The sequence below is a fragment of the Phaethon aethereus genome, assembly GCF_964289735.1.
Source record: "Phaethon aethereus genome assembly, chromosome: 1".
NCBI classification, from domain to species: domain Eukaryota; kingdom Metazoa; phylum Chordata; class Aves; order Phaethontiformes; family Phaethontidae; genus Phaethon; species Phaethon aethereus.
The window spans coordinates 223,473,286-223,486,001 of record NC_138575.1 but is presented as its reverse complement, the minus strand read 5'-3'; the positions used below and the strand labels follow the sequence as shown (position 1 = coordinate 223,486,001).

Here is a 12,716-nt window from a genome sequence, read left to right as displayed (position 1 = left end):
AGTGCAACTTTAAGAGAAGTTTCAAGCTGAGCAGAGGTAAAGCTCACAACGGAATTTACAGAATCATAGAATCATTCAGGTTGGAAAAGACCTTTAAGATCATCGAATTCAACCATAAACCTAACACACTGCCAAGTCCACCAGATATAACTTGGGGTCACTACAATACTTCATTTTATCAATAGGTAAACAGATATAAGTACTAATTCAGGGCCAGCTGCAGAGACCTACACAGGCACACAAGTATTTTCCACAGAGAGCAATGTTTGCCCGTAAAATGCTCAGAGTGTAAAAGGGAAACCATGATAAATGGTACCCCCCATTTGATACCTGCAAATCTCAGAAAATATGTATATTTAAAATACTGACTAGGTTATGCTGTGAACTGTGTTTTATATTTTATTTTGCTTATTTTTTCCCCCCTTGAACCCAAAGACTGTCACAAGTTACTTGCGAAAAGCAGCGGGCTAGCAGAGGGAAAAGAGCTTCTCTCGCACAGGAGACAGAGCCAAGCTCCTGCGCCATCGGGCCACCCCGGCTGTGCCTGGCCGATCACCCACCATGGTCGCTGCCCCTCAGGGTTTTGGCATCCGCTGGGCTCAGTTTAACACCCGTCTGCCTTTGCCAGCCTCTGGGTTTTCTGCTCCCGCCAGCAAACACCCACACTGTGGCACACACCGACAGCCAGAACGTGTTTCTCACGGCAGAGCCTGGTGCTGGGCTGCACTTGGAGTTGGAGGGAGAAGGATGAGTTTTCCTGAGGAGTGTTTTGATTGCATAGAAATCAATGATTGTGAAGACCAAGTCGAGTGCTTATGGGTAAGGATGAGGGGGAAGGCCAATGAGGCAGATATCTTGCTGGGAGTCTGTTACAGACCACCCAACCAGGACGAAGAGACAGATGAGACATTCTATAAGCGACTGGCAGAAGTCTCACATTCGCTGGCCCTTGTTCTTGTGGGGGACTTCAACCTACCGGACATCTGCTGGAAGTATAACACGGCAGAGAGGAAACAATCTGGGAGGTTCCTGGAGTGTGTGGAGGATAACTTCCTGACACAGCTGGTGAGTGAGCCCACCAGGGGAGGTGCCTTGCTGGACCTGCTGTTTACAAACAGAGAAGGACTGGTGAGAGATGTGGTGGTCGGAGGCCGTCTGGGGCTTAGCGACCATGACATGATAGAATTCTCAATTGTGAGCGAAGTAAGGAAAGGGGTCAGCAAAACTGCTACCATGGACTTCCGGAGGGCAGACTTTGGCCTGTTCAGGTCACTGGTTGAGAGAGTCCCTTGGGAGACAGTCCTGAAGGACAAAGGGGTCCAGGAAGGCTGGACAGTCTTCAAGAAGGAAATCTTAAAGGCACAGGAGCAGGCGGTCCCCATGTGCCGTAAGAAGAGCTGGCGGGGAAGGCAACCGGCCTGGCTGAACAGGGAGATTTTGCTGGGACTCAGGGAAAAGAGGAGAGTTTATCACCTCTGGAAGAAGGGGCAGGCAACTCACGAAGAGTACAAGGATCTCGTTAGGTCAAGCAGGGACAAAATTAGAATGGCAAAAGCCCAGCTAGAGCTCAGTCTGGCCACAGTCGTAAAGGATAAGAAAAAATGCTTCTACAAATATATTAAACACAAAAAGAGAGGCAAGGAGAATCTCCATCCCCTACTGGATATGGCGGGGAACATTGTCTCCAAGGACGAGGACAAGGTTGAGGTACTTAATGCCTTCTTTGTCTCAGTCTTTAATAGCCAGTCGAGGTATCCGCAGGGTGTTCAGCCCCCTGAGCTGGAAGATGGGGATGGAGAGCACAATAACCCCCCATAATCCAGGAGGAAGCAGTTAAGGACCCGTTAAGCCACCTGGACACTCACAACTCTATGGGGCCTGATGGGATCCACCCGAGAGTTCTGAGGGAGCTGGTGGAGGAGCTTGCCAAGCCACTCTCCATCATTTATCAGCAATCCTGGTTACCAGGGGAGGTCCCAGAAGACTGGAGGCTTGCCAATGTGACACCCATCTACAAGAAAGGCTGGAAGGAGGATCCTGGGAACTAGAGGCCTGTCAGCCTGACCTCCGTACTGGGGAAGATCATGGAGCAGTTGGTCTTGAGAGTGCTCACAGGGCATGTGCAGGACAACCAGGAGATCAGGCCCAGCCAGCATGGGTTCATGAAAGGCAGGTCCTGCTTGACCAACCTGATCTCCTTCTATGACCAGGTGACACATCTAGTGAGAGGAACCACCTTTTGCTGGGAAGCTTGTGACAACTGCAAAATTCCCCAAAATACTATTCAGACACAATTCCTGTCCCAAAGAGCTCAGAAAATAACAAATAATAATAATAAAGAAGACAGGAGCAGTGAAGGGCACAGCAGCGGCTGCAGTAACCCCAGGGCAGCGCTCCGGCAGCGGCGAGAGCCAACCCATGACACGACGGCACGGCACTGCACTGCACTTCCCCGCGGGCAGTGAACAGAAGGGAGCTGGGGACCAACAACACAATGAACCCTGTTTGGCTGAGTAGGGGAGGTCACGCGCACAGGCAAAGGCAGCGCAGGAATGAATCGGCGTCCCCTGGAAGGGGATGGCAAAGAGGAATTGCAGGTAGCAACCAGTACAGACAGGAGGAAAACTAATGGGAGACTCCGGTGGGAGCACCTGGGAGAGGGGGACCCTGCGAGAACTCCAGCAGGGACACGCTGCGGTCTGATCACCGAGCTCTGCAACACCGTCCTGGCAGCTCTGCTTCTGACGAGCAGGAAGGGATAACGCATGCTCCAGAAACAGGACGAGGGCTGCGGGGACCAAGACAAGCAATGCAAGGGGATCGGGCATCAGTCTCATCGAGCTACGAGGGGTTTGAAGACTGACTAGCAATGGCAGCAAGGCAGGGATTCTGAAGCTTTTTAGAAGAATAAGTTGTATTACTCATACAATGTACTGGAAGATGAACTGCTGGTACAAAGGCTTTGAACAGATAATACTGTTAGTGCTTGCACAATGAGCTCTCAGACAGTCCACCGAGACAGTGCAGGATTTGCTCAGAGAGACATAAAAATTGCTAGTTAATGCCCAACCCTAACAACGTGAGGCTTATCCTCAATTTAATAACAGGCGAGTAGGATGCAGCAAATGAATCAATTTGCCAGAGGCTACCCTAGGAGTCAGCGGGTGAGGCAGAGCTGCAGCTCCAAAGCAATGCTGAGCACAGTACTGCCTTCAGGGAAAACGCCAAATTTTAGAAAACACAACTGAAAGCTTTTAATTTGTTGTAATTACTCCGTGATGTGGGACTTAGGCGGAGGGAATAGTACGGCAACCTGGGAACAGCCAACCAGCACCGCTGGCTCCTCAGGAATGAGGTGCTCATAAACCGCTGAACTGCTGTGTCACTTTGGGTGGGAGACTTAACCTCCCGGGACTGTGGTTTCCTTCGCTGAGAAGTGGGAATAAAATACCCGGCAGAAGGGCTCGTCAAGTGCCGCTGGTTGTGCACTTCTCAGAGGACACTGCTGTGCAGGCTGTCATATGCCTTCAGTTTGCCATCCGCATCAAAATGGGGAACAAAGAGACGCCTGTAGGTGCGGAAGCAGCAGGTCACCTTTTGTAAATTCCACACACACACCCCCACCTCGAGATTACACCGGGTTCTCCCACAAGCCGTACGAAACACGCACCGCCGTCCCGACCCAGCAAAGACGGGAGGTGCCAAGGGCGCGTCCAGCAGAGCCCCGCAGCACAGCACACGCGGCTGCCAGTCCCACCATCCCGCGGCCGGGCGCGCGCTGGGTACCGGCTCACCGACGGCCACGGCCTCAGCAGCTCCTGCCTCGCCTCCTTCTGGGGCCAAGAATTCCGACCATTCAACAGCCCTTGCTCCCAGCACAGCCCAGCCTCGGTCGCCAGACGTGGACTTGGCACGAGACCTACGCCTCCAGCCTTTGAGCAACTTGCGCAGCTCTCGAGCCACGCGTCGTCCCCGGCGGCGAGGCCGGGACAGGCAGCACAGCCCTACCCAGGCAGCGGTTTTGCTGTGGATTGAGGGATTGTGAGAAGTGGGATGCTGTGACTGGCAGCAGAACCCTTCACAAGTCTGCTTTCTTGTAGTCTGCTTTCTTTTAGTCTGCTTTTCTTTCAGCTTCCAGCACTTTTAGTTTCTTAGATTCCAGTCTCCTTGTAAGACAGGATATGCCTCACCTTGAGCAGAGCCTTGTGAACGAGCATCCACTGCAACTGAGGCAACATTTTAACAGCAGCTTTCCCTTTTCTAGTAGTCACTTACTTCTGTTGGTGCTTACGTAAGAAAACAACAATTTTATTTCTCTTCGATAAAGTTATCAGCTAAAATCTCCACAGCCAAGACAAGAAAAAAATGTTCCTTTTTTAGCAGTACGCATCCATGTACTGTAACTGCTTCAGCTGGGTTGGTGGAACAATGTAGGAAACTATAGAGTGAAGGAGACAGCAGTGTATTTGCTCAACAGTGACAGTGAGGCTTGACCAGAATCAGATGTGTTTCCCAACCCCACAATTAAAAAAAAAGGAATGAAGTAATAAAAACAATCATGTAAACGGATCTTCCCATCTTTCGGTCTTAGAATAAATTGGTAATACCTTGTGTGTAGAGAAAGACTAAGTGGCTAGAAACCCCCAGAACAGAGGAAACGCCGTACACACTGAAGACTACAGTTCTGAAACACATAATTTGGATCAGAAACTTGGCTCAAGATGGCACATTGCTTCCTCTTCCAGATGAAGAGACGGGCAGCCAGCAGCCTAAGAGTTCGCACACCTGAATTTCAGACACCCCACCACATTAGTGTTACCCGTAACAGAACAACCCTCTACGAGAGCAGAGCGCTGCGTGGGAGAAGGACGGCACAGCAGCCGAGCACTAACCTCGTCGCTCTCCTCTACGTCCACATTGCCATTGGCATCGTCATCCATCTGCTTATGGATGTTGCGGACGGCTTCAAAGCTGAGCTGCTCGTCTTCATCGTGGCACAAGGGCTTGTCAATGCGGCAGAATTCTGCTGAAGAAGAAAACACCAACGTTAAGCAGCCTGTACCAAAAACATCAGCATTGTGTTTTCTCACCAAGCTGCTTGTGCTTGAAAAGCCCTCGCCGAGCGCTGGAGGAAGCACCCCGGTGCTGCCACTCGCAGCAGGGGCACGCGCAACAGCCAGAGCCCTACACAATCCCCAGCAGCAAAGGGCAGGTCGTGGCCTCGGTGAGGCTGCTCTTCTCCAGGCCAACTTCTTCAGCACTTCCACCGCCCCGGGCCTCCCCGTGCTGCGAGGGCAGGTCTCTCAGCTGGGGCTTTCTCCTGCCTGCACGGCGTCCGCCGGTGCCCCGCTGGCAAGGGAAGGGGAGGACTGCAGCTGTGTATTACCTCCTATTTCATGGGCTTCATTTCTCACTTGGAGATTGTTAGTGTTGGCACAGCAACCAGCTAGGACGTTTTGAGAGTTAAAGTTGTATGTTTATATAACATGCCAATGAAAGAAGTTAGCCTTCTTCTCGATTACGAAATGGACTTTTCTGGCTTGTTTTCACATATTTTTCTACATTTCAAGACTAACACTTTAAATTTTGCTGCATGCCTGAGTCCGTGCAAGCACCAAACAAGGCTAATCCATCCCTTCTATGGCACTGCCGCATGGCGATGCGTGACTCACCGCAACAACCGCAGATCAACGCTGCCGCGCTGAGACAAAAGCACAGATACCAGGCACTGAAAACATCCCTCAAAGGTGAGCTCTTTTATGACATGCAGTAAGAAAAACCCTTTTGTTTCACAGAGGCTATATCAGATTCACTGTAAGCAGATAATGATTAAGAATTATCCAGGGGTGACTGCTCTGAGATCACTGTGACACCAGTTTAACAGCTCCTGGCCCAATTCCCATTGGGAGAGTCTTGCATTCAAAAAAATCAAAGAGAGTTCAGACTGCACTCCTAGGAACTTAAGCTGGAAAGTCCAAATGATGTTATGAGCTCAAACCAAACTCTAAGATGATCCTCTCAAGATAAGACAAGCTTATTTATGATAAAAGTAGATGGATTTTCTCCTGCTGCTGCTACACACGCTGTACCTGCTGGGAACACCTAGGCACGCACTCACCCTACTACCCAAAGACGACCATTTGCACCATTCACCTCTGCTACGTCTGCACACAACTACCAAGTACTTGGATTCACCATCGATATGAAATCCTTCTGAACATTAAATCCACATAAGTTTTTTAAAATTATGTTAATTTTTTTAGCACATACTATATGATTCCTATATATAGGGCTGGAACAGCTCTGCTGGGAGGACAGGCTGGGAGAGCTGGGGGGGTTCAGCCTGGAGCAGAGAAGGCTCCGGGGAGACCTTACTGCAGCTGCCAGGGCTCAGAGGGGCTGATAAGAAAGATGGGGACAGACTTTTTATCAGGGCCTGTTGTGATGGGGCAAGGGGTAACGGTTTTAAACTAAAAAAAGGGCAGATTCAGACTAGATCTACAGCAGAAACGTTTCACACTGAGGGTGGTGAAACCCTGTCCCAGGTTGCCCAGAGAAGTGCTGGATGCCCCATCCCTGGCAACATCCCAAGTCAAAGTGGATGGGGCTCTGAGCAACCTGCTCGAGTTGGGGATGTCCCTGCTCATGGCAGGGGGTTGGACTAGATGGCCTTGAAAGGTCCCTTCCCACCCAAACCCTTCTGGGATTCTGTGATCCGTAGGGAAAAAAGACTCCTAGAGGAAATCCAAAAGCCTGTTAAACAGAGGTTCTGACAGAATATATGTTACCTACCACATTTAAAAATCCACTCAGTCAATTTGATTGTGAAATTGAGGACTACCAGACCTGCTGGCCAATAGCCCTGCTTTGGTCGGGCCCCTGGGGAGGAACAGCCCAGGCACCAGCACAGGCTGGGGCCACCCGCCTGGAAAGCAGCTTGGCAGAGCAGGTCCCGGTGGGTACCAAGCTGGCCACCAGCAATGGCGGCCAAGGGGGTCCTGGGCCACATCAGGAGAATGGCCAGCAGGGAGGGAGGTGATCCTTCCCCTCTGCTCAGCGCTGGGTAGGCCACAGCTGGAGTGCTGGTCCAGTCTCTCCAGTACAAGAGACACATGAACATACTGGAGAGAGTCCGTTGAAGGGCCGCTGAAATGATTCAGGGGCCGGAGCATCTCTGCTATCAGGAAAGGCTGAGAGAGCTGGGACTGCTCAGCCTGGAGAAGAGATGGCTCGGAGGATCTCACCCCTGTACATAAGTACCTGCAGGGAGGTTGCCGAGAGGACAGAGCCAGGCTCTTCCCAGTGGTGCCCAGTGCCAGGACCAGAGGCCATGGGCACACACTGGAACACAGGAGGGTCCCTCTGAGCATCATGAAAGACTTTTTACTGTGAGGATACCCGAGCCCTGACACAGGTTGCCCAGGGAGGTGGTGGAGTCACAGAACCACAGAATCACTGAGGTTGGAAAAAAACCTTTGAGATCATCAAGTCCAACCATCAACCCAACACCACCACGCCCACTAAACCATACCCTGAAGTGCCACGTCTACATGGGTTTTTTTTTTAACACCTCCAGGGATGGTGACTCCACCACCTCCCTGGGCAGCCGGTTCCAATGCTTGACCACTCTGTCCGTAAAGAAATTTCTCCTGATATCCAACCTAAACCTCCTCTGGCGCAACTTGAGGCCATTTCCTCTTGTTCTATCACTAGTAAGGAGTCTCCATCCTTGGAGACATTCCTCAGCCATCTGGACACAGTCCTGGGCCACCAGCTCTGGGAGAGCAGGGACTGGACCAGATGGACCCCAGAGGTCCCTTCCCACCTCAACCAGTCTGGGATCCCGTAGCAGCACCAACCTCCATGCCCAAGCACACCACCTCCCATGCGGAGGAAACCAGACTGACACCGGCTGATGTAGTCATGTGCGTTTCCAGATGCCACAGTGGAAACCCATCCCTCAGGCCTCTGGACTGGGTAAAAAAAGAAAAAAAAACCAATCCTAACCACCACCACAAACCGAAGCTGAACGAATTAGACACGCGCGCGCAGCCACGCTTCGTACAGCTGTTCCAGGCGCGGGTTTCGCTCACATGTAAACGCATGTGGTATCAGCTACTGTTTCTGAACCCAGTGCAGCTGCAGCCATAAGCCTACTTATTCTTAAATATTTGTAAGAACTTAGTAAAAAAAAAAAACCCAAAACAACCCACCACCCCCCAAAAAAAACCAAAAAACCCCCAAAACCCCACAAACAAACAAACCAAACAACAAACAACAAACTGGAATGCCATGGAAATGTAAGGCTGCTTTCCTGCCTTTAACAGTTGATTTTCCTCGTCTTATGTCCCCGCACTAAATACGTGGCTCACAACCAGCTTTATTATGTAATGTATCCCTCATCAGGAGACTGAAAAAAATACTGGGGTTTTAATTTTGAGGAATGTAAGCCAAGGATCAGGAATTTAATTTTAACTGTACTTATCTGCAGCAAAATAAATTATGTTCTTCAAAGTCATATTCTGCTTAAAATAAAGTCGTTCAAAAAACACTTAGAATGTCAGAGCATTATTCAAAGCAGACCAAGCTCTTCTATTATACCTGGAATCATTATTTCCGGTGTGTTTATATATATACATATACACCAATGTATCCAAGATCTTAGCTACAGATTCAACAGTTTCAAATACTGAACTAATTTCATATGCCAATACAATATCATACGCTGTAAATTGGGAAGTTTTTCAGTGGGGTTTTGTTTGTTTGTTGAAATAAGGTACTCTGCTCAGATTACCAGATGGTGTGTCATGTCCAGGAGATCCTAACAGCTGATCATCCTTCAGTGCTCCAGAGAAAAGTGATATCCTCAAGGTGCCTGATGAACCATCGCAAGAAAATTTAACTGCACGCTGAGTAAACAACTGCACCCCATGCATGCACGCTAAAAACTGCCATCACTGAATATCCAAATCCATTTACACTTTGCTAATTACAATGATTAAGTATGGATAATTGTCACTGGCCCCCCCACACACACCCTGTTTCCCCACCACCCCCAAGGCTGGGAGTCTGGAGTCTCATCCCCGCTCCAGGAAAGTGCCCTCCAAACTGCAAACCAAAAAAATCTTGAAAAATAGAATTGCCCTAAAATTCCAGGTCTGGTCTATCCTTTAGAGCTTTTAAAGAAGAACATACTTCTCACCTCCAACACCAGGCTAAAAATGGGTAGGTAAGTCTGTAAGACCTCTAAGGTAGCGCAGCAGGGAGCTATACTGGTGTAACCCTCTGAGCTTCTGGTACGGCTTCAGTGCGTGCGCCCTGCTCGTGCACAGGGAGGATCAGAGCAGGTTTTGCTCTTACCTAAAAGCCTCTCTGTTTCCACCCTGGCGAGCAGACCATCCCAATGGGTTCCTCACCCTGCTTAGCGGCTGGGAGCAGACTGGCTCGGCGACTCGGTGCAGGCAGAGCGGCCGGCAGCCCATGCCGATGCCAGTGCACGTCCCCAGCACGCACAGCCTCAGGCCTGAGCAGCGCAGCAAGCCCTGCCACTAACATGCAGAGCATCAGACGCCAGCGCCCTTACAGCGCTGCTCTAGGGCGGCCTTTGGTGACCCACGGACAGACCGCATGTACCAAGGGGAGACACACGTTTTTGTTAAAAAGCAGGTTTTTAAAAATGGGCTCTCTGGCATGAAAACCAGATCATCCTTTAGGGACACAGAGAGGCAAACAGCTTGATCTCATGATTTCATGCTGGGAAAAGACATGCTGTACAACCTACTGCTGCAAAATAGCACCAACGAGACATCGGGCTATAGGCATGCGCATCAGGGAATATGGATCGTGTAGGTAACACCACCACTGCAGCTCCTGGCTGGCTTCATCCCCACATTATCAATGGCTGTCGATGCTTTGACATAGCTCTCACCAGAAGAAACTCCCAGTTGTGTAAACCTGGCTGAGCAGAAGTGCACATTAATGAACAAGACTCACCCACACTTCACCCATCAGGCTGACGCGAGGTGTACCTGCCACGGCCAGAACAAAGTCCCAAGCCGTGCTCCGCACCCTTGGAATATAACACACACACACCCCCCTCTCCAGCACCCTGCTCTTCTACCCACCCCCATATCTGGACACTCAGGGCTTGGGGTCGGGTTTTCTTCAGCGACTTCTTTCTAGAACATTGTGATCAACGACAAAACGTTTTCATATCAGAGCACTTCTGCGAGTTACAAAGTATTGCCAGGCCTGGAACTGGCTTAATTTGGGCTGAATTTATAGCTTTAGTTTCATTACCTAGAAAGATGATGATGATGATTATTCTACCTTGTTTAGTTGTGGAAAAAAACCCCAAAAACAGGAGGAAATGTAAACCAGTTCAGCTTCAGAAAAACCAGACCTGCCATGCCTCCTTGCAGCAGGGCACTCTAAGAGGCCATGTGCTTGCTTTAATTCCAAATGCAAAGATTCACAGAATCACTAAGGTTGGAAAGGACCTTCAAGATGATCAAGTCCAACCATTAATCCAGTGCCACCATGTTCCCTAAACCATGTCCATAAGTGCCACATCCACACGTTTTTTGAACACTTCCAGAGATGGCGACTCCACCACTGCCCTGGGAAGCCTCTTCCAATGCCTGACCACTCTCTCGGTGAAGAAATTTTTCCTAATATCCAATCTAATCTATCCATCCCCTGGCACAACTTGAGGCCATTTCCTCTCATCCTATCACTAGTTACTTGGGAGAAGAGACCAACCCCCACCTCACCACAACCTCCTTTCACGTAGTTGTAGAGAGCGATAAGGTCTCCTCTCAGCCTCCTCTTCTCCAGACTAAACAATCCCAGTTCCCTCAGCCGCTCCTCATCAGACTTGTGCTCCAGACCCCTCCCCAGCTTCGTTGCCCTTCTCTGGACACGCTCCAGCACCTCAACGTCCTTCTTGTGGTGAGGGGCCCAACACTGAACACAGGATTCAAGGTGCGGCCTCACCAGTGCCAAGTACAGGGGCACCATCCCTGCCCTGCTCCTGCTGGCCACACTAGTGCTGATACAGACAAGACGCTGTTGGCCTTCTTGGCCACCTGGGCACACTGCCGGATCATGTTCAGCCGGCTGTCAACCAGCAACCCCAGGTCCCTTTCTGCCGGGTAGCTCTCCAGCCACTCCCCCCCAAGCCTGTAGTGTTGCATGGCGTTGTTGTGACCCAAGTGCAGGACCCTGCCCTTGGCCTTATTAAACCTCATACAGTTGACCTCTGCCCATCGATCCAGCCTGTCCAGATCCCTCTGCAGAGCCCTCCTACCCTCCAGCAGATCAACACTCCCACCCAACTTGGTGTCATCTGCAAAGAGACTGAGGGAGCACTCGATCCCCTCATCCAGATCATCGATAAAGATATTGAATAGGACCAGCCCCAGAACCGAGCCCTGGGGAACACTGCTTGTGACCGGCCACCAGCTGGATTTAACGCCGTTCACCACAACTCTCTGGGCTTGGCCATCCAGCCAGTTCTTTACCCAGTGAAGAGTAAACCCGTCCAAGCCACAAGCTTGAGTACAAGAGTAAACAAGCCACAAGCCACCAGTTTCTTCAGGCGAATGCTGTGGGAGATGCTGTCAAAGGCTTTACTAAAGTCCAGGTAGACAACATCCACAGTCTTTCCCTCATCCACTAGGCGGGTCACCTGGTCATAGAAGGAGATCAGGTTGGTCAAGCAGGATCTGCCTTTCATGAACCCATGCTGGCTGGGCCTGATCTCCTGGTTGTCCTGCACATGCCCTGTGAGCACTCTCAAGACCAGTCGCTCCATAATCTTCCCCGGTACGGAGGTCAGGCTGACAGGCCTCTAGTTCCCAGGATCCTCCTTCCGGCCTTTCTTGTAGATGGGTGCCACATTGGCAAGCCTCCAGTCTTCTGGGACCTCCCCTGGTAACCAGGACTGCTGATAAATGATGGAGAATGGCTTGGCAAGCTCCTCCGCCAGCTCTCTCAGTACTCTTGGGTGGATCCCATCAGGCCCCATAGACTTGTGGGTGTCCAGGTGGCTTAACAGGTCCTTAACTGCTTCCTCCTGGATTATGGGAGGCTTATTGTGCTCTCCATCCCCATCTTCCACCTCAGGGGGCTGAATACCCTGCCGATACCTGGTCTGGCTACTAAAGACTGAGGCAAAGAAGGCATTAAGTACCTCAACCTTGTCCTCGTCCTTGGAGACAATGTTCCCCGCCATATCCAGTAGGGGATGGAGATTCTCCTTGCCTCTCTTTTTGTTGTTAATATATTTGTAAAAACATTTTTTCTTATCCTTTACGACTGTGGCCAGACTGGGCTCTAGCTGGGCTTTTGCCATTCTAATTTTGTCCCTGCTTGACCTAACGAGATCCTTGTACTCTTCGTGAGTTGCCTGCCCCTTCTTCCAGAGGTGATAAACTCTCCTCTTTTCCCTGAGTCCCAGCAAAATCTCCCTGTTCAGCCAGGCCGGTCGCCTTCCCCGCCAGCTCTTCTTACGGCACATGGGGACCGTTTGCTCCTGCGCCTTTAAGATTTCCTTCTTGAAGACTGTCCAGCCTTCCTGGACCCCTTTGTCTTTCAGGACTGCCTCCCAAGGGACTCTCTCAACCAGTGACCTGAACAGGCCAAAGTCTGTTCATTCAACCATCTCTACCAAACTACTTTAGGTTAACAGCCAATTTCTCTCTCTCTAGTCCAAG

At 50.5% G+C, this 12,716-nt stretch overlaps 1 protein-coding gene across 5 annotated transcripts in view; it reads right to left on the bottom strand.

Moving 5' to 3' along the window:
* The window catches only part of STIM1 (stromal interaction molecule 1), a gene marked incomplete at its 5' end in the record, with an annotated part of 111,068 nt that overhangs the window by 63,028 nt on the left and 35,324 nt on the right, over positions 1-12,716 (bottom strand). For 3 of the 5 annotated variants that reach the window (XM_082013994.1, XM_082013993.1, XM_082013995.1), the window contains one exon: positions 4,893-5,023. In XM_082013994.1, coding sequence (XP_081870120.1) covers positions 4,893-5,023 — 131 coding nt within the window. Of the gene's footprint in view, positions 1-4,892; positions 5,027-12,716 lie in introns of all 5 variants that reach the window. The other 2 variants (XM_082013991.1, XM_082013992.1) reach the window with 1 other exon arrangement.